The 22,730-nt window shown below is 39.4% G+C and overlaps 1 protein-coding gene and 1 non-coding gene across 2 annotated transcripts in view; one reads left to right on the forward strand and one right to left on the reverse strand.

Moving 5' to 3' along the window:
- Window positions 1–2,066: 2,066 nt before the first annotated feature.
- TRNAQ-CUG (transfer RNA glutamine (anticodon CUG)) lies at window positions 2,067–2,138 on the reverse strand. The gene has a single exon. It is a non-coding gene; the product is annotated as a tRNA-Gln (tRNA).
- A 466-nt stretch (window positions 2,139–2,604) lies between these two features.
- The window catches only part of RAB11A (RAB11A, member RAS oncogene family), a 29,480-nt gene continuing 9,354 nt past the window's right edge, over window positions 2,605–22,730 (forward strand). Inside the window, 4 exon segments of the mRNA NM_001031788.1 lie at window positions 2,605–2,644; window positions 9,986–10,181; window positions 10,415–10,608; window positions 16,511–16,591. Coding sequence (NP_001026958.1) covers window positions 2,605–2,644; window positions 9,986–10,181; window positions 10,415–10,608; window positions 16,511–16,591 — 511 coding nt within the window.

Here is a 22,730-nt window from a genome sequence, read left to right on the forward strand (position 1 = left end):
CCCAAATGTTCAGAGGAGTGCTCAGGTGTTCCCCAGGAAAAGAGTGCTGTGGTTTGGTGTGCTGATTTAAAGGGAAATACACAACATGAGAGTTGTGAGTTTTATTCAAGGTCTTGCTGATGACTATAGCCCTCTAGGTAGTTTTCAGAAACTGCTCCTAAGAGGTCAGGGTAGGTAACTGCAATAGGTTGTGATTTAACCCTTATATCACTGGATGGTGAACAATAGTCTTTGCTCTTTTTTTGTTCACAGGTGAATCTAGGAAGTGCTAAGTTCAGCACAGTTAAAATTTTTTGTCTTCAGAGTGGCATATTTAGACTTTAAAATACCAGTGTGCTAGGGGACCTTCTAAGGTAGGGAAAACCATGTACAGTGCTTCTCAATTTATTGAAACATGCAGTTCCTTCTTTTGAGGAATACTATTGACCTTCTCAGGACACACCATTGAGAAACAATGACTTAAGGGAAAAAGTTCATAATTCTTCCTCGAGCATGAATGGCCTTGCTCAACATGCTCTTATCATCTAATTTCCTCCATTTCCCCACATAAGTTTCCTTACTTTCTTCAGGGGTCAATGCTAGTTCCTCTTCTTCCAGGGAGTTCTTCCTAATTATCTCAGCCCCTCTGAACTGTGGCATGTTGCCAGAACTCTCCTTCAGGCCTGTCTGGTAACTGATACTCCCCCTTTTCTTGCATCCATCCTGACTATCTACCTGAGTTGTGCTAGGAGTGTCATAAGTGATCTGTAGTACACATAATGTTTAGCTGTTTGAGTAATTTTGTTCTCCTCTAACATGGATAATGCTCAAGGCAGTATCTAGGCCTTAGGTAAACCTTCTGTTGCTTTATACTGTCACAGAAAGCATCGAAAATGGCACTGTATTAGTTTTCTATTGCTGCTGAAACAAATTACCACAAACTTAGCGACTTAAAGCAACACACATTTATTATTTTGTAATTCTGTAGGTCAAAAGTCTGACATGAGTCTCACTGGGCTAAAATCAAGATGTCAGCAGGGCTGTGTTCTTTTCTGGGGGGCCTTAGGGAAGAATCAATTTCCTTGCCTTTTCCATCTTCTATAATAAGCTTCTATGTTCCTAGGCTCCTGGCCCCCTTTCTCCATGTTCAAAGCCACATGGGCTGGTTGAGGCCTTCTCACATGACATCACTGACCTCCTCTGTCTACCCTACTTTTAAGAACACTCGAGAGGACATTTGGCGCACCTGAAGAATCCATGCTAATCTCCCTATTTTATTTCTTTTAATATGTATTTATTAATGATTTTTATAATCTCCCTATTTTATAGTCAGTTGATTTGCAACCTTAAGTCCATCTGCGAACGCAATTCCCCTTTGCCATGTAACCTAACATATTCACAGTTCCTTGGGACTGAGAAGTGAACATCTTTGGGGCACCATTATTCAGCTTACTACAGGTACCCTTGCCCCAAAGTCTAAATTGCATATAGGTGGTAGTGGGGTTTGACAATAAAGGGGAAAAACTTTTTAGCCTAACAAACTCTCTTAAAATACAGGGAGGTACTGCTGTGTGGTCTTCGGTAATCTCTTGAGGCTCCCCATCCACATTTCCGCTAAAATGTTAATTGCCATCCTTTGCTCTGTGTGTTAAATGAAATAATTATGTAACTAGGTTTAGCTTAGGGGATGACAAATAGGGTGCAAGAAGTTCTTGATGAATTTTGAGGAGGAGGGTGGGCGAGGTTCTTTGAATGACATCTGGAGATGGTTTGAGAAATTCCTGGAGAAATGGAATTCTAGCAAAAGGAATTCTGATTCTAGCAAAAGGAATCAGGTGTCACGGAAGCTTTGGAATTCAGGTTTAAGTCCAAAGGCCCATTTTAAAAAAATGAAGCGCAGAGGCTACTTAGAAAGCACCTAGGTGACAGCACAGAACTTAAGAGGGAACTATATGAAGTTTTCCCAGGCAAAGACATGTGTCATTTCCTCTCTACTTAGTTCAAGGACAGATATACCATGGTTGTACCTCGATCACCTAGTGAATAAGTAAATGAATTATAAAAACATAGCTAGGAAAAAGTGTCCTAGGTTCCACCGAGATTTGAACTCGGATCGCTGGATTCAGAGTCCAGAGTGCTAACCATTACACCATGGAACCGACACGCTCAAGAGGCCGCCTTCGGCTCTCTAATCCTTAGATAACCCCGCCCCCATCCACAGTTCCACCAAAGGAATCAGTGTTGCAGTGCTCTCCAGCGCCCGGCTTCTCCGCCTGGCGGCCCGCGGAATAAAGGAGACCAGGAAGTGTGGTGAGCAGCAGCTGGGAGTGCGGTCAGTCGACAGGCCGGGGCTCAGTAGCTCCTCGGAACCTTCTGGAGTGGCTCAGAACTTGAGACCCACGAGGTTCACGCCTACCGCCTTCTTGGATTCAGGGGCGGAGTACTGCCTCCCCGGAAGTACTTCCCCTTAGGGGCTGGGGCCTGCCGGAAGTGGCGTAGCGGCAGGGAGGGGTTCTTCACCCGGTCCGGCAGCTGAAGCTCGGCGCTTGGGTTACCCCTGCAGCGACGCCCCCTGGTCCCACCGGTCTCTCTACTGCTCCCGCCCCTTCGCTCCTCCGCCTGGCCATGGGCACCCGCGACGACGAGTACGACTACCTCTTCAAAGGTGAGGCTGTGGGCTCTCGGACAGGCCCCCGAGTCCCGGTTCGGGGGCCTGGGACACTCCCGGGGGACCCGCCCGGCGGGCTGCCCCGGCTCTGAGATTGGCCTTCCTCAGCCCTTCCTCTCAGTGCGGTTCGTTTTGCCGTCTCGCAGCTCAGTCCCTTTTTTTCCCCCTCACTTAGGCTCCACACTGGCTCTTAGCGACCTCCCCGGAGGCCTTAGGAAGCCTCAGCGTCCCTACCGTGCCCCCTTCTCGCTGCTGACTGCCTTCTCCCACATCGCCTTCCTTATTTCCCGGGTTCCACGGCCTCTTCAAAGGGGAGCCCCTCCCACCTTCCATCTTTTCGGGTTGGGCGCCCCCTCAGCAGACATCCCGAGCCCCTCTGACAGGCCTTTCTCTTTGCTCCCACACCTTTCCTTCGGCGCACACTTCCACTACAGGTCTTTTTCTTATCAACCTCCCTTTCCCCTTGGGCAAGCCTCTCCTCTGCGTCTCCTCACGCCCCTCCCCACGGCCAGACGCCTCTCCTAGTCCGGTTCTCCCATCTCCTTGGCCAGGCCCTGGTTAAAACCCAAACGGGCCAGCGGCCCCACCCCCACCCGCCCCACAGCTCTCGAGGTCCGTAACCTTCGCGCACAGCCCCCGTGGTTGGTAACTCTTTTTCTGCCTCCTCTCCCCACATAGTTTAGTTTAGGAGCTCTCCCGTGTCTCCTGTGCGACCCTGAGGGTGGTGGTGGTGGTGGTGGGGGTTAGGGCAAGAGGGATGGTCCCATCACCCACGCGCGTACTTGTCGCAGTGACCGGCAGACCGATGTGACTTGCACCCATCCTTTTTTTCTCCTACCCTCCCTACCCAGCGGCAACCAGCCCAGGATAACTCTTAACACTGCTCCCGACAAGGGGTTGCGGATGGGTGGCGGCTGTTATCCTTGCCAGACCTGAAGGCCCAGTTCCTGAGCAGGAAAGGTTGTGCGCTGCACAAATACTAGCTTGCTTTATCGCTATGGACTGGTTGCTTCCTGCTGCAACACTGGGAGGATCCAACCTTTTGGTGTTTTTAGAACAGGAAGGGAAGAGTCCTAGTTGGTCACATACCTTTGCCAAAATATGGGAGTTGGGAGGGGGGCGCATGGCGAAGTTGTGTGCTCTTTGGTCAAATTAAATATTTTTTATAAGATAGGGAAACATGTAGTGCCCTTGGACAAAACATTGGAGGGTGGAGTGAAGAAAAATTGCTTATTGGCTAGTCCAGAAAGAATCCAAATAGTTTGTTTTTTTTTTTAATCAACAAAGATAAAAGGTACAGTTTTCAGAGAGAAAAGTACAGTAAATGCTTTTTTTGTTCAGTGAATGCGCTCTCTCTGATGCTCTTTCTCTGCTCCTGAATTAGGAGGGCAGCCATCAGTAGTATGCTGAACAAAGATCATTACCAGGGAGGAAGAAGCCATTGCTATTAAAGCTTTACAGTGGAGGGTGGAGTTAAAAAAGAATGTTAAGCTTGGTGACTGTGTCTGACTTTGCCACTGGGTGCTGAGAATGGTTGACTAAACAAAGCGAGAAACATTGCTTTACCAGTACTTTGCGAATCTTGGCATTATAGCTGATGATATACCTTTATAAGCACTTAGTCTTCTCAAGTTTTATATAGGGTGAGTACCTTCACTATGCACTCCTACCCCCACCTCCCACATAGTGGAAAGTCATTTTTACAGATACAGAAAGGGAACATGGATTCATTTGTATGCTATTGGTTAAAGGCATCTGAGGTCTGGTGAAAATATTTAGTGAGACTCTGAAGACCGGTGTTAGTCATTAAAGGGAGATTTGTTTTTTTTAAATAAGGTACAAGAACAGCGGGCAGCTAGCTAGCTAGCTTTGAAGTAATTAATTTAGAGCAAGATAAACTATCAGAATATTTCTCCTGTTTGGTTTAGAACTTGGATGTTGGTTATAGAAGCCAGTTATTTTTTTCACTAAGTTCACTAATTATCCTTGATTGGCTTAGGGGATTTTTAACTTAGCTTTGGGTTTAGACCATCCTACAAGCAATGATTGAGAGAGCACAGCACTTTGGAATCATCCAGGCCTGGATTCAAATACTGACTCAGGTCTTAAATTTGTTTTGTGACCTTGGGAAAGTTGACTTGTTTGAGCCTCTCTTCCCTCATCTATAAAAAAGAAATAATACCTCTCAGGGCTGGTGTGAGAATTAAATGAGATAGGTTGTAAAATGTTAGCTTCTGTGAGGACTCAAATATGGTAATAATGTGAAAGAAGTTACTGTGGTTCTTGTCAGTTTTTTTTTTTTAAACTTTAAACCTATAAATATGAGAGTATTAGTAAAAAACCTAAAACCAGGTGGGATCTTCTAAAAAATAATATTGTTTCCATGGGTTATGGTTTCATTTGTTACATGTTTTGCTGTTTGATGGGGTGTTTTAAAAATTGCGCTGAGAAAAATTTCCACTTTTTTAAAGCTCTTACAGGATATGAGTCACTTTTTAACTTGTGATGATTATTTAACCCATTTCTTATTTATAAAATTATAATTTAAAGTGAAGCAACAATAATTTCATTTTAAAATGGTTTCCTTCTACATAGATTTGTTGTCTGAGATGCTGCAGCTGCATACTTGGACGAAGGCTTACCTAGCAAACTTAATAGTTGAAGGAATTGGAAGTTAGTTGGTAACTCTAACCAATTGAAAATGAAGGGATATTTGAATTGGTATAGGATGGAGTGGTCCAAATGGGAATGTAATGTGGAGCCAGCAGGATTATTCTAAATTATGTATTTGTTCTCAAATATTAATCTTTAGTTAGCTCAACAGTGAGATTTTTGGTGATGGTGGGAATTTATTTTATTTTTTAAAACTTGACTTTTTGTTTTAAAAACTTTAATTCCACAAATATTTACATACAGTGTGGTTAAGGCCCTGCAGGACACATAAGTGAAACACGAATCAAGTTCCAGTTTACAAATATTGTGGTAGACACCAATCCAGAGTCACATTTTCTGAAAATATGTAGATTAGTAGTCTACACCATTTTCTTTTCAATCTCATTGAAGGTCAGTAGTAATTAACCTCATTTGATTGTCAGTGGAACTGATCATAGGAACTTTGTTATCTTGTGTCTTGATAGTTTTTCTTTCACAACTTTTGGTTGAGCAATTTGGGTTCTGCTGAGTCTGGAAAAACTTCTCTAGATTTCAGCCTTATTGAGTGTGTTTTATTTTAAAGACTCTTGGTGAGGTTGGACTATGAATATAGTTGAAAGAGTAGAAGGATCTCCAAGTTTGTTTATAAAAACTAGTATGAAAATCATCAGTTACTCCTTCAGGTGATAACTTTTAATTCTGAGATTCTGTGATTGATTTGTGGAATTAAATTTTAGTCCAGGACATTAGTTTGTAAGATAGTGTATAAAACTAAATATGGTTGAAGAGTTGAAAGTTTTTATTAAATAATGGTCAATTGATATGTATATTCTGTTTAGCAGTCTAATATTTGATGTATAAAAAACCAAATTTAGTATGAGGTATTAGAGATGGTACTTAAGATTCAGCAGATGAAGTTAACCAAGTGGTAATGAATATTACCAGATTTAGAAATGCTATAAATGTTTTTTATATATAGGTGCTGTTATTTAATGCTTACACACACTCACTCACATATGTATATATGTATGTGTTATATATGTCATATAGATGGCTATAGTTATAAAATGTTTAAAGTGGAAGTACTATTAAGACACTAATTATGGAAAATATAGGAAAGTCATTTGAAAATTCCTTTCTTGAACTATAGGATGTAGTTATATGATTTGTCACATTTTAAAACAGCAGTTAAATATTGTAATCTTAATGAGAAACTGTTTTGATTAGAAATTGAGTTTGAGTCCATGAACTTGAGGATTTTTAAAAATTTTTTTTATTTTTTGTCTTTTTTTTTTCTAGGGCCTCTCCTGTGGCATATGGAGGTTCCCAGGCTAGGTGTCTAATCAGAGCTGTAGCTGCTGGCCTATGCCGGAGCCACAGCAACGTGGGATCTGAGCCGTGTCTGAGACCCACACCACAGCTCATGGCAATGCTGGGTCCCTAACCCACTAAGTGAGGCCAAGGATTGAACTGGCAACCTCATGGTTCCTAGTCGGATTCATTAGCCACTGAGCCACAATGGGAACTCCGAGGATTTTTTTTTTTTTAATCATAGCCAGTAAATTATCTTATGTTTTGTAGATAATTTAATCTATTCTGGTGTATATATATATATATATATTTTTTTTTGTCTTTTTGCCATTTCTTGGGGTGCTCCTGCGGCATATGGACGTTCCCAGGCTAGGGGTCTAATTGGAGCTGTATCTGCCAGCCTATGCCAGAGCCACAGCAACTCGGGATCCGAGCCACGTCTGTAACCTACACCACAGCTCACGGCAACGCCAGATCATTAATCCACTGAGCAAGGGCAGGGATTGAACCTGCAACCTCATGGTTCCTGGTCGGATTCATTAACCACTGCGCCACGACGGGAACTCCTACTCTAGTATTTTTTTTTAAGGATCCTAAATATAATCCTTCTTTTGTGGTTTCTCATTTGGTAACTGAATAGAAGCAGCTTTCCTTATCTTGTCATTTCTCAGCATTATCTTGACAGCACTATTCTTAACCAATATCTTTTGTTGTCATTTAAGATATAATCCTTTAATGAGTTGCTAGTCATAATTCTGGCAACCTTGTCCAGGTCTAGTTGAGATAACTATTTTATACTGTATAAAGTATACATGCGTCTTTATTTATATTACTTATTTTTTCAGATAAGAGTGCTCGTTTTTATTTTAAAATGAATTGGTTACATCAAGGGAAAAAAATGACCTATCCTTAACAATGGCATGAAGTTTTGAGGATGGGAGTTCCTGTTGTGGCTCAGTGGATTAAGAACCTGACTAGTATTCATGAGGATGTGGATTCGATCCCTGGCCTTGCTCAGTGGCTTAAGGATCTGTGTTACTGTGAGCTGTGATGTAGGCCGGCAGCTGCAGCTCCCATTTGACCCCTAGCCTGGGGAATCTTCCACATGCCACAAGTACTAAAAAGCCCTAACCCCCCCCTCCCCCCAAAAGATTTGAGGATGGGGAGATAATGAATGTAATCATTAGTTAAAATGATCAAAAGTCAAGAAAACAAAACTTCGAGAGTATTAAAGTTTTTGTGGGATGGAGAAAGTGTTCTTTGATTTATTTATTTTATTTTCCAAAGGCATTGTCATTCTAGATATGTTGCCCTTTGGCTTTAAACTAAATGACTGGCTTCTAAATCGATATATCTGATTGATATGTCTGAGTGCCTATGGAGTAGAAACATTAAACATTTTGGTTTTCCCCATCTTTCCTATTCATTCGTCACCTAGGGCTTTTATACCTCAGTGCTGGTTTGGGGCCAGAAAAGATTCAAAGATTTCCTCAGCAAGACATCCAGCCTTTTGCACTAAGAGGCAGTAGTGAATATACTCTACTAATAGGGTAGACTTTCTTACTGAAACTGAGATTTCACCTCACATTTAGAATAGTGGACCTTGGAAACTAACATGTCAACCAACCATCCTGTAAAATTGGAAATGTGTTATTTTTATGTTACTTTCATGACCATAGCATCTTCTTCCCTGGCATCCAATTAAAGGAAAGTATTTACTATTATCTCTGTGTGCAACAGTGCCTTTGACACCTCTAATTGACTCTGTAATGAAAAATAACAGTACATTTTGCGGCGTTGAGTTACTGCGCCTGGATGATTTCTTGCTGAATCAGCTGATAGAGGAAGCCAGAAAGATAAGCATTTGATAATGTACTGTCTTCTAGACTGTCCAGAGGCCAGCATCTGTCTGCTTTCATGGCAAGGAAGGAATGCATAAGGGACTGTCTGCCCTCTGACCTGAGTGCAGTGAGCTATCAGTTACTTCCCTCCCCAATCCCATCCCCCACCAAATCCTAAATCTTTAGTAAGGCGTGGTGTGTCATTCTTGCATGTTTGATTTTCTAGTCCTGTTTCCTGAACTAATTAGCTAGTAAAAACTAAGAAGAGGCATTAGTAGTCAACAGTGGGAATAAGTATAATATTTTCTAAAATGCAGATTAAAATTTTTACAAAGGGCAAAAAATGTTACCAAGCCCTGATTCTGTAAACCTGTGAACTCATTTGTTGTTTAAATTAAGGTAGATGAGTTCCTGTTGTGGCTCAGCGGTAACGAACCTGATTAGTATCCATGAAGACTTGGGTTCAATCCCTGGCCCTGCTCAGTGGGTTAAGGATCCAGCATTGCCGTGGGCTGTGATATAGGTCAGACAAAGCTCAGATCTGGTGTTACTGTGGTTGTGGTGTAGGCTGGCAGCTGCAGTTCTGATTTGACCCCTAGCCCGAGAACTTCCAAATATGTGAGTGTGGCCCTAAAAAAAAATTCAGGTAGAAATGGTTTAAAACAAGTTAACTGCCTATATCCCCATTGTTTACTCTAGGTGAAAAAGAATCCACTATATTTAGCTAGTAAATAAACTGTCTCCTATAGTAATCATAGGAAATAAATTCATCTAATCAAATCTTTTTCTTTAGATGGTTATGTTGTAAGTGAAAGTGTATATATCCTCCTTGTTTTGGCTTGACTCAGAATTATCAGTCAGCTCACTAGGGCCCTTGTTAAACTTATGGGTGTTTGTTTTTGAAGGGATCTCTAGTTTCCTGCCAATTTGGTACGTGTAACTGTGAAAGGGTCATTGTCTTTGATCTTGGTGGCAGAGTTTATAAAATTGATGCCTCATATGTTAAGTGCGTTTCATTTTGACTAAATATGAGTCCTGAGATCACACCCAGGCTTTGATGAAACTGAGTAGAACATATTCATTCTTTCTCTGCTCACCACTGCTATTATCCATTGTTGCTTTCATGTCTGATATTTTAATATCACAAATTGTTCATTTGGCTTAAGATTGACTTTTCAAGTTTATTACTTTCTAAGGTGGTAAGGTTGGTATAGCATTAATTGTTAATTAATGCATTAGCTGGTCATCAGTGCCTAGTAGACCTATGGTTAAAATCGGCATGTGCAAGACAGGATACTATTATCTGTACTAGGCAAATGATGTGTGGAAGTCACCATGCAGGTAGAAACAGGTTAAAAGGAATAACTAGGTTTTGTCAGTTGGTAACAGGTCAAGAACATGGGCTACTCGGCTCCTCCCCAACCCTCATCTCTATTTAAAAATCAGACTCCTTAAGCAAAAAGTTTTTTGCTTTTAAAACGTGGTATTCTGTGTTTGCCGCATTCATGTGACATTAAGTTCTTTGTCTTTCCAGTTGTCCTTATTGGAGATTCTGGTGTTGGAAAGAGTAATCTCCTGTCTCGATTTACTCGAAATGAGTTTAATCTTGAAAGCAAGAGCACCATTGGCGTAGAGTTTGCAACAAGAAGCATCCAGGTTGATGGGAAAACAATAAAGGCACAGATATGGGACACAGCAGGGCAAGAGCGATACCGAGCTATAACATCAGCGTAAGTTTCATAGTTTTTAACTTATGTGAAATACGCTGCCAAAGTGAATTAGCTCACTTTTGGTATTGGAAAAAGGTACTATTTTGTTTTCTTTTTAAGAATTCCACTATTACAATTTTAAAATTTGTAAGTATGTTTAAAAAATATGTAAATCTCTATACTTAGTCTTTTCTGGCATTCCCTTCTATCTTGTGGTTGTTTGCTAGTAGTTAAATACATGTTTCTGTTTTCAGATACTATCGTGGAGCTGTAGGTGCCTTATTGGTTTATGACATTGCTAAACATCTCACATATGAAAATGTGGAACGATGGCTGAAAGAACTGAGAGATCATGCTGATAGTAACATTGTTATCATGCTTGTGGGCAATAAGAGTGATTTGCGTCATCTCAGGGCAGTTCCTACAGATGAAGCAAGAGCTTTTGCAGGTTAGTGATATGAATTCCACATTACAGTGATTCTGTATTTCTCCCCCTGTGCTATGCAATAGGATCTTGTTGTTTATCCATTCTGTATGTAATTGCATCTTGCTAGTCTCAAACTTCCAATCCACCTGCCTTTGGCAACCTCAAGTCTGTTGTATGTGTTTGTGAGCCTGTTTCTGTTTCATAAATAAGTTAACTTGTGTTATATGTTATTTTTTTGGCTGCATCCATGGCATATGGAAGTTCCTGGACCAGGGATCAAACCCATACCATGGCAGTGACCTGAGCTGCTGCAGTGACAATGCTGGCTTCTTAACCCACTATGCCACAAGGGAACTCCCTCTGTCATATTTTAGATTCTACATATAAGTAATATCATATGGTATTTGTCTTTCTTTTTCTGATTTACCTCACTTAGTATGATTAGGTCTATCCATGTAGCTGTAAATGGTGTTATTTCATTCTTTTTGGCTGAGTAATATTCCATTTTATATGTGTATGTATGTGTACATACACACACATCACATCTTTATCCATTCATTTGTCAGTGGACATTTTGTTATTTCCATGTCTTGGCTGTTGTAAATGGTGCTATTGTGAACATAGAGGTGCATGTGTCTTCACATCACAGTTTTGTTTGAATATATGCCCAGGAGTGGGATTGCTGGATCATATGTAACTCTATTTTTAGATTTTTTTTCTTTTCCCTTTTTCTTTTTATGGCTGCACCTTTGGCATATGGAAGTTCCCGGGGTAGGGGTCAATTTGGAGCTGTAGGTGCAGGCCTGTGCCATAGCCATAGCAGTGCTGGATCCAAGCTGCTTCTGTGACCTACACCATGGCTCATGGCAACACCAGGTCCTTAACCCACTGAGTGGGGCCAGGGATCGAACCCATATCCTCATGGATATCAGATTCTTAACCTGCTGAGCTGCAAGGCTCATACTGTTCTCCATGATGATTGCACTAATTTACATTTCCATCAACAGTATAGGAAAGTTTGCTTTTCTCCACTCCCTCTCCAGCATTTGTTATTTGTAAATTTTAATGATGGCCATTCTGACCAGTGTGAGGTGGTACCTCAGTGTAATTTTGATTTGCATTTCTCTAATAATTAGAGATGTTGAGCATCTTTTCATGTGCCTATTGGCTATTTGTGTGTCTTCTTTGGAGAAATGTCAATTTAGGTCTTCTGTTCATTTTTTGATTGGGTTTTTTTGTTTGTTTTCTGTTATTGAGTTATATGAGTTACAAATTTGTATATTTTGGAAATGAATCCCTTATCAGTCACATCATTTTCAAATATTTTCTCCCATTCCATAGGCTGTCTTTGTTTTTCTTTTTTTCTTTTTTGGCCTGCAGTGTATCCGGGCCAGGGATCAGATCCCAGCTGCAGTTGTGACCCAAGCTGCAGCTGTGGCCAACATGGTCTCCTTTAACCCATTGTGCTGGGTGGGGGATTGAACCTGTGTCCTGGCACTCCAAGATGCTGCTGATTCTGTTGTGCCACAGTGGAAATTCCAGGTTGTCTTTTTGTTTATGGTTTCCTTTGCTGTGCAAAAGCTCTTAAGTCTAAGTCCCATTTGTTTATTTTTGCTTTTATGTATATTGCCTTGGTAGACTGACCTAAGAAAACATTGATATGGTTTATGTCAGAGAATGTTTGGCCTATGTTCTCTTCTAGGAGTTTTATGGTATCATGTCTTATATTTAAGCCTTTAAGCCATTTTGGGTTTATTTTTTGTGTATGGTGTGAGGGTATGTTCTAATGTCTTTGATTTGCATACAGCTGTCCAGCTCTCCCAGCATCACTTGCTGAAGAGACTGTCTTTTCCCCACTGTGTATTCTTACCTCCTTTGTTGAAGATTACGTGACCATACAGTTTATTTCTGGAATCTCTGTTCTAATGATCCATATGTCTGTTTTTGTGCCAATACCATGCTGTTTTGATTACTCTAGCTTTGTAGTATTGTCTGAGGTCTGGGAGATTTATGCCTCCTGCTTTGTTCTTTTTCCTTAGGATTGCTTGGCAATTCTGGGTCTTTTATGGTTCTTTGTAAATTCTAGGATTATTTGTTCTAGTTCTATGAAAAATGTCATGAGTAATTTAAAAGGGATTGCATTAAATCTGTAAATTGCTTTGGGCACTGTGGCTGTTTTAACAGTATTAATTCTTCCAGTCCAAGAGCATGGGATATTTTTCTATAAATCCTTTCAGTTTCCTTTATTAATGTTTTATTGCTCTCAGTGTACACCTCTTTTACCTTTTTGGTCAGGTTTATTCCTAAGTATTTTATTTTATTTTATTTATGTGATTTTAAAAGATATTTTAAAAAAAACCTTTCCCTTTCTAATATTTATTTGCTAGTTTAAAGAAATGTGTGTTATCTTGTATCCTGCTTCATTGCGGAATTGTCAGTTCTAGTAGTTTTCATGTGAAGTTTTTATTTTATTTTATTTTTTTTTGTCTTTTTGCTATTTCTTGGGCCGCTCCCACGGCATATGGAGGTTCCCAGGCTAGGGGTCCAATCGGAGATGCAGCCACCAGCCTACGCCAGAGCCACAGCAACGCGGGATCCGAGCCGCGTCTGCAACCTACACCACAGCTCACGGCAACGCCAGATCGTTAACCCACTGAGCAAGTGCAGGGACCGAACCCGCAACCTCATGGTTCCTAGTCGGATTCGCTAACCACTGCGCCACGACGGGAACTCCCTCATGTGAAGTTTTTAAAGTCTTCTATATATGGTATCTTGTCATCTGCAAAGAATGACAGTTTTACCTCGTCCTTTCCAATTTGAATATCCATTTCTTTTTTCTTGTTTGATTGGCATGGCTAGGACTTCGTGTACTATGTTGAATAGACATGGTGAGAGTGGGCATCCTTGTCTTGTTCCAATCTTTCAGCTTTTCATCATTGAATACTATGTCAGCTGTGGGTTTGTAGTAAGTAGCTTTTTACTATTTTTTTTTTTTTTTGCATAATCCTTCTTAGTTTATTTTTTATTACTCAATGAGCTTATTACATTTATAGTTGTACAATGATCATCACAATCGAATTTTATAGGATTTTCCATCCCACCACCCCAGCACATCCCCCAACCCACCGAACTGTCTCCTTTGGAAACCAAAAGTTTTTCAAAGTCTGTGAGTCAGTATCTGTTCTGCAAAGAAGTTCATTCAGCTTTTATTATGTTGAGATATGTTCCTTCTGTACCCACTTCGTTAAGAGTTTTTAATCATGAATGGATATTGAATTGTATCAAATGCTTTTTCTGCATCTTTTGAGATGATCGTGTGTTTTTTGTCTTTTGTTGATGTGGTGGATCACATTGATTGGTTTGTATATGTTGAACTCTCTTTATGACCCTAGGATGAAGCCAACTTGGTTGTGGTGTGTGATGTTTTTTCTGTGTTGTTGGATTTGGTTTGCCAATGTTTTGTTGAGAAATTGTGCATCTATACTCATCAAAGATACTGGTCTGTAAATTTTTATTTTGGTAGTGTCTTTGTCTGGTTTTGCTATCAGGGTGATGGTGGCTTGATAGAATGACTTTGGGAGTCTTCTCTTCAGTCTTTTGGAAGAGTTTGAGAAAAATTGGTATAAGTTCTTCTTTGTATGTTTGATAGAATTCCCCATTGAAGCCATCTGGTCTTGGACTTTTGTTTGGATGGAGGGTTTTTTTTTTTTTTTTTTTTTTTTTAAGATTACAGATTATATTTCATTTTGAGTAACTGGCCTGCTCACATTGCCTTTTTATTCTTGATTCAGTTTCGTTGGGCTGTATGTTTCTAGAAACTTGTCTATTTCTTCTAGGTTCTCTGATTTATTGGTATATAATTGTTCATAGCATTCTCTTAGGATTTTTTATATATCTGTGGTATCAGTTGTAATTATTCCTCTTTCATTCTTATTTTGTTTGTTTGGGTTCTCTCTCTTCATGGTGAGCCTGGCCAGAAGTTTTTCAATTTTGTTTCCTTTTTCAAAGAACCAACTCTTGGTTTTACAGATTTTTATTTATTTATTTATTTATTTTTAGGGGTTAGTGATCTAACCTGTGCCACACCAGCAACCTGAGCTGTAGCAGTGACAGCACTGGAACCTTAGCCTGCTGAGCCACCAGGGAACTCCATTTTTCTTTTTCTTTCTTTCTCTTTTTTTTTTTTTTCTTTAAGGGCTGCACCCATGACATATGGAAGTTCCCAGGCTAGGGGTTGAATCAGACGTGCTGCTGCTAGCCTGTGCCACACTCACAACAGCAGGGGATCTAAGCTGCGTCTTCGACCTACACCACAGCTCTCAGTAACACCAGATCCTTAACCTACTGAGCGAGGCCAGGGATCCAGCCCACATCCTCACGGATACTAGTTGGATACTAGTTGGATTCGTTTCCGTGGCACCTCAATAGGAACTCCTTTTTTTCTGTTTTTTTAAGAATCTACATTTTATTTATATCCTCTCTGATCTTTATTATTCTTAGAGTTTTGATAACCCTCCCAATGAGGGTAATCATTTACAATAGTTTGAGAAAGATAAACATGAATGATCAGCAAGTATTGAAAGTGTTTTGAAAGTGTGTGATGAGTTTATGATTCTTTTGCGTACCATTAAGTTACCAAACTGTATTTTGCTGCCAAAAAGTGAATATAAATACTGTCTTCTTTTCTCTACATGGAAAGGATAGATGAAATCCATGTTTATTCTGTGCTTCTTGTCTTTATCCATGCTATCTATGTTTCACCAAGACTTGTTCTATGTGGGATTGAAAAGTAGTGGCGCAGGGAGTGTTAAGGACCAATAGGGCTGTAGCTGCTTAGGAGGTTTAACTTTTCTGGCTTTACAGAGGATCCACCCACCTCTTGCCTCTGTGTTGGTAGGCACAGCCTACCAGAAGGCAACGTTGTGTATTCTCAGCTAGTGAAAGTTGTGACTTTTGGTTATTGATTATGCCATGAATACAGTTTTCTGTCACATGGAGTTCCTGTTGCCTTAGTGAAAACAAACCTGACTAATGTCCATGAGGATGTGAGTTCAGTCCCTGGGCCCTGCTCAGTGGCTTAAGGATCCGGCATTGCTATGAGCCATGGTATAGGTTGCAGACATGGCTCAAATCTGGTGTGACTGTGGTGTAGGCCAGAAGCTGCAGTTCAATTTGACCCCTAGCCTGGGAACTTCCATGTGCCACAAATGTGGCTCGTAAAAGACAAAATTAAAAAAAAAAATTTTTCTATCCCAGTTTTTCAGTTTCCTAGGCAAGAAGCTTTATTTCAAATAATATAGTTATAGGAGTTCCCACTGTGCAGTGGAAACGAATTTGACTAGTATCCATGAGGATGCTGTTTTGATCCCTGGACTTGCTCAGTGGGTGGGGGATCTGGCATTGCTCTGAGCTGTGGTGTAGGTTGTAGATGTGGCTCGTATCCTGCATTCCTGTGGCTGTGGCGTAGAACAGCAACTGTAGCTCTGATTTGACCTCTAGCCTGGGAACTTCCATTTGCTGCGGGTGTGGCCCTAAAAAAAAAAATAAAAAAAATATAGGCACAGAATTCTAAGTGAATCACATACCCACTCACATTCATTCCATAGGTATGTGGTTTATGGGGAGAAGGACAGTAAGAGGTGGCAATAGCTGGGTTGATAAGGTTACAACATTATGACAAGTATTATTCATTGCTAGTGATAGTATTTGAATGTAACACTTGTTTTTTAAATTAAGCCAATGAAAATTTCTCACTGTAACATTTACTCTGTTAAAGTTTAAGTAGAATGGTGCTCTTATTGCTCAAGATGTTGGGGAGGTCTTGGGTTTTAAAAAGTTCTGTTACTTTCCTTTTGAAGGCTCGAGTGTATCAGATCCTTTGTATTAAAATTTGATAAGACTGAAGTTTCTGTTTTCCCCACAGAAAAGAATGGTTTGTCATTCATTGAGACATCTGCTTTAGACTCTACAAATGTAGAAGCTGCTTTTCAGACAATCTTGACAGGTAAGACTTGCATGTTAGACTATACCAGTGGGAACTGGAATTATTAGGAAGGTAATTTAAACAAGTTAATCAGAAGCTAAACTATAAACTCACACTATCTGTGAATGGCTATCATTTGAGAGCTACTATAGCAAGACCTGTTTAGAGTACAAAATCAGTTACAACCCTTGCTTGCTGAGTTTGACTTGTCCTAATTCATCTGGTTTATAGTGGGGAAAGTGGTTTGACAATAATTTGTTCACATATGTTATTACTTCAGTCCATGTATTCCTTACTTCAAGGTCATAAGCACAAAGCAATGCTTAAATGTACTTTTTTTTGGTTGTTGCTGTATTTTTTTAATTAAATGTATTTTTATAAGATAAATATTGACATACCATCTGTGGAAAGATATGGAGTGCCCTGTTGAAATTCAGTAAAGAAAAGGCGTTCTTGGTTCTGATGTATTAAAGAAGCACTTTGGGGAAAATACGTTTTTTTTTTTTTTTTTTTTTTTTGCCATGCCTATGGCATGTGGAAGTTCTCAGACCAGGGATCAAACCTGTGTCACAGCAGTGATCCAGTCTGCTGCAATGATAGTGCTGGATCCTTAACCCACTCTGCCATAAGAGAACTCTGGGAAAAATATATTCTTAAAAATTCAGATGAAAAAACAAAAAGTAAAATTCTTTTACTCGATATGTTGATGTATTATTGTATTTACTTAATAACATGATATTACTGTATAAGAAGCAAGGTGTCATCTGTGGAGAAAATCAGCCAGTGATTACATATTGAAAAGTTTAAGTAAGTAGTGGGGAAGGAACAAAGTTCATACTGTTTTGGAAGGTAGACGTGTAGACCAGGTGAACTCAGGGATAGGAAGACATTTTATTTGTTTTGACTTATATTTACCCTGACTTTAATAGAATGAACAATTTATCTGAAATTGTAATCTTAATCCTCTAATAAGTGCTTCAGTGAGTTGTTTTTAAGTACTTTTAAAAGGTATATTACCTTAAGAACTCACAATTTGGAGTTCCCATCATGGCGCGGTGGAAACGAATCTGAGTAGGAACCATGAAGTTGTGGGTTCGATCCCTGACCTCGTTCAATGGGTTAAGGATCTGGTGTTGCTGTGAGCTGTGGTGTAGTTTGCAGACACGGCTCCAGTCTGGCATTGCTGTGGCTCTGGCATAGGCTGGCAGCAACAGCTTGGATTAGACCCCTAGCTTGGGAACCTCCATATGCTGCAGGTGTGGCTCTAAAAAGACCAAAAATAAAATAAAATAAAACTTCACAATTTAGAGTATAATAGTTTTATGTGGTGTTCTAAAAAGTTTGTATGCAGAAATGGTTAAATAAATGAGTTTCCAATTATAGTGTAACAAGATTTTTATTCATTTTATGCGGCACTTGTATTAGAGGTGAACAAATTTTAGCTTTTAAATGTCTTATTGTAAATATGTAAGAAATAAAACTTAAGGTTTAGGAGCATGGACTTGGTACCCTGACTTGGGTTCTATTCTAGGCTTTTCCACTTAATAATTAGCTCTACAATCTTAGGCAAGTTACCTAACCTTTCTAGGCTTTAGTTTCTTCTTATGAAAAACTGAAAGATGTTTTGGAGTGTTCTGTTCTTTTCAAGAGAGGGCTTGTATTTATAAATACCTTGTGATATGATTTGATTTGACTGTTAATGTTGTGATTAAAGGTTTTTGTCTCTATAACTTAACATATATAGAAGAGCATTGTCTTTGAGACGTCTACTCGAGACACCAAAATGAGCACATGAGTTTGTACATGTAAAATATGGGCATTCCCATGAACCTGACATAATGTCCATGAGGATACAGGTTCTAACCCTGGCCTCTCTCAGTGGGTTAAGGATCTGGCATTGCTGCAAGCTGTGGTGTAGCTCACAGATGCAGCTTTGATCCAGTGTTGCTGTGGCGTAGGCCTGCAGCTGCAGCTCCAATTTGATCCCTAACCAGGGAACTTCTATATGCCACAGGCACAGCTGTTGGGGGAAGAAAAAAAAAAGCTTAGCTATCCCTGGTACATAGTGAACATTTATTATCAGCCAAATATTGCTAAGACATTAAAAAATTCATTAAAAATCAAGTAAACATTGATCATTTATATACCTATTTTATAGCATTCTGTTATCAAAAAAGTAGTAAGTAAAGAACTGGTGCTAGGGTTGGTTAAACAGTTTTAGGAACACAGCTTTCTTTTAGAATCTTTGTGTCAAGTTTCATTGCAGATTGTTTCAAGCAAGCAAGGTCTGATGAATATGCAGTATGTTTGCAGATCCTAAATTTTTCCTTTCTAAGCACTTACATGGATTTTATTGAGTCAGTTTGTTGAATACGGAATTGAGATATGGGAGTTGTAAGTTTTTGCTTATTATCACTTTGCTCCCATTCCCTGTGTAACTAAAGTCATGAACCTCGCTGGTCCTCAGATAAGTGAGTTAAATCATCTTTAAAGTCTGAGTCTTTTAGAGCTTTTGAAAAGCCTCTTGAAAAAACTTTTTAGTTAGTCCTCTTTGGGTTATTTTTTTATGTCCCATCAGATCTTCTCTGCTATAATTCTAGCCCAGTCTGATCTAAATATTTAGACCATTTATTCTGATATTAAGTGAAGATGAGGCCAGGTATTTTCTTCCATCTGCAGTTAACAGTTGTATGTATCATTTTGTAACATTGAACTTAAACCATCCATTCACACGTGAACTTTCAATAAGCAGTGATAAATATTTAAAATTGAGCTTTGTTTTTTTTTTCCTGAATGATAAAGAATACCTGGCTAAATCTCTTAAAACACCTTCTAGATTAAGCTTTTTTTACTACTTAATTAATATTACGTGAAAGCAAACAAGGCTTGAGCTTTACTTACTACCACTTTTCCTCTCTATATAGTCACTGTTTCCTCAGCTTCTTGCATAAATCGCAGTGTAGATCTGTGGGATCAGAGATCAGTGGACATCTGTGTTTTGCAAGTGTTAGGATATTTGTTCTAAACTTTTCTATATACTAATATAGAAATATTAATACATAGAAAAAAAAACAGGAAAATAGAACAGTACTTTCATTAGGCTTAATTCTACCTTAAATGTTAACAGTATTGAGGGAGCATTTACATTGTATTCTCATGTTGTGGGAAGGAAAAAAATAGCTTTTTATTTTTAAAGATACAGCATTATGTATTAGAAAATATATCTTCATTGTTAACTTCAAAATTAATTGTGTTGCTTATTTTAGAACAGACCTCAGAGTTTCAAAGTTCCCATTGCGGCACAGCAGAAACAATTCGACTAGTATCCATGAGGATGCGGGTTTGATCCCTGGCCTTGCGCAGTGGTTTGGGGACTCCACATTGCTGTGAGCTGTAGTGTAGGTCACAGATGTGGCTCAGATCTTGCGTGGCTGTGGCTGTGACTGGCAGCTGTAGCTCTGATTCAACCCCTAGCCTGGGAACTTCCATAGGCCGAAGGTGTAGCCCCAAAAGGCAAGCGGGGCGGGGGGCAGAATAGACCTTTTTTGACACCCATGAATTTGACAGTAAATAACTCCCTAAGATAATTTTGCTGATGGTATGTTTTGGAGGTAGTTCGTTGGTGCATCAGTGAACCCTATGTATTGCACAGCCTCTACATTTCAGTGCAGCTTTGTTTTTTGTTTTTTTTTTTTTTTATCCTCAAGTTCATTAAGGGATGTTAGTAATCCATACTTTCATATTATTTTTTTCTTTTAACTTTGATTTTTGACAATTGCAGACATAAAGTTTTCAATAATAGTACAGAGAACTTGCAAATACCCTAACTTGTATTTTTCAAATGTTGATATTTTACTACACTTGCTTTATTCTTTTTCTCCCTCTCTCTAAAATAAATATTTCTTTCTTTACACCATTTGAGAGTGATAGACAATGTGCCTAAAATGCCCAAATGCTTTTCAATGTGTATTTCCTAAAAATAAGGATATAGTTTTTCGTATCTATAGTACAATGATCAAAATCAGCAAGTTAGATAATAGTGCTACATCAGTGTTTAGGCACAGATCTTTTTTTACTTTTTAGGGCCAGCCCTGCCACATACGGGAGTTCCTGTGCTAGGTATCAAAACGGAGCTGCAGCTGCTGGCCTGTGCCACACACATAGCAATGCCAGAACTGAGCTGCATCTGTGACCTATGCCGCAGCTTGTAGCAATGCTGGATCTCTAACCCACTGAGCAAGGCTGGGGATTGAACCCACATCTTCATGGACACTGTGTTGGTTCTTAACCTACTGAACCACAACAGAAACTCCTAGCTACAGATCTTACTCAGATTTTGCCAACTGTTCCTATTACATCCTTATTAGCAGAAGGCAGTCTGGGATTAGCTCATGCATTTGTATTCAGTTGTCATAACTCTTTAGTCTCCTCTAACCTGGAATAGTTCCTCAGTCTGCCTTTTGTTTATTGACATTTATTGAAGGGTATATAGGTCAGCTGTTTTGTGGTCTCCCTCTATTTGGGTTTGTCTAATGTTTCCTTATGATTCAATTCTGGTTATGTACTCTTAGCAGGAGTACCACAACAGTGTTTTCAGTGCATCATAGCAGGAGGCTCATGATCTTGGTTTGTCCTTATCTGCCAGGTTTCTCCGTGTAATTACTAAGTCCAAGCCGTCTTTTTAGTATGGAAACTAAATTCTTAATTCCATGGTTGAAAGAATTTTAATTCCCTTGGCATATTGACTCTTAAAAGTCAGGCCAGAGTTCTCAAGCATTAATTTTATTAGGCTGGTGAGAATCTTTTAATTAGGCATAGTAGCTTTGGTTCTTAGCATGTGGCAACTTTTTTTTTTTAATTTAATTTTATTTTTTTTGTCTTTTTAGGGCTGCACCTGTGGCACATGGAGGTTCCCAGGCTAGGGAGCGAATTGGAGCTGTAGCCACTGGCCTTTGCCACAACCACAGCAACGCCAGATCTGAGCCACGTCTTCGACCTTCACCACAGCTCACGGCAATGCCAGATCCTTAACCCACTGAGCAAGGCCAGGGATTGAATCTGTGTCCTCAGTCAGGTTCATTAACTGCTGAGCAACAATGGGAACTCCCAGAATTCCTTTTCTTTCTAACCTTACCTGTCCTTTGGTCTTCTTTGAAAAGGGACTGCACAGGAATTGGTGTATTGTGTATATTTGGTTCTAAAGGAGAACATGTCCTTGAAAGAGGAAAATATTTGCATCGGGTTTAGCAAGTTATAGTCTTATTCCCCTCCCCCTACTTAAATAACCTTCTCTAACCAGATACCAGCTAGAAGGTATCTGCTTCTATTTTTTTTATCAAAGGTTTTTTTTAAGTGACACACCCAGCCACAAGATGTGTTAATTACTTGTGTACCCTCTTGGTGCCTATTTTAACTGAAAGAAAAAAGTCTTCTAATTTTCTAATACTTTCTCTGTTTTGTTGCCTTGGGTGGCATTTTTTATTAGTGGACATCTTTTTGGTGACTGGAGCAAATGTGTCAGTAATCCATTTCTACAAAACAGTATGCAGTATTTGCAGGCAGTTTGACAATACTGCTCAAATTTCTTTCTTTGTGGTGAGATCTCTTTAATTATTTACCTTTCTGTGTTCTCTGAGTACTCTACCTTTTCCTCTCTTCCAGTATTTGATTTTCATGTAAGAACCTGTAAGGTATTTTTTGTTTTGGTTCCCCTAACTTAATATATATATGTTTTTAATACTTTTTAAAAAAAAATTCAATGAGTTTTTGTTACATTTATAGTTGTACAAGCATTATCACAACCCAGTTTCAAAACATTTCCATCCCAAACCCCTGGCCCATCCCTCCCCTTGCACCCTGTCTCCTTTGGTAACCATAAGTTTTTCAATCTCTGCAAGTCAGTTTCTGTTCTGCAAATAAGTTCACTGTGTCCTTTTTTTAGATTCTGAATGTAAGTGATAGCATATGATGTTTGTGTCTCACTGTCCAACTTCATTTAGCATGATAATTTCTAGATCCATCCATATTGAGGCAGATGCCATTATTTCATTCCTTTTAATGGTTGAGTAATATTCCATTGTGTATATGTACCACATCTTCTTTATTCGCTCTTCTGTTGATGGACATTTATGTTGCTTTCGTGTCTTGCCCATTGTATATA

Source organism: Sus scrofa, chromosome 1 (genome assembly GCF_054392235.1).
Source record: "Sus scrofa isolate SSC_HxYL_T2T_F1_AM1 chromosome 1, Sscrofa_HxYL_maternal_Yorkshire_Landrace_v2.0, whole genome shotgun sequence".
NCBI lineage: Eukaryota > Metazoa > Chordata > Mammalia > Artiodactyla > Suidae > Sus > Sus scrofa.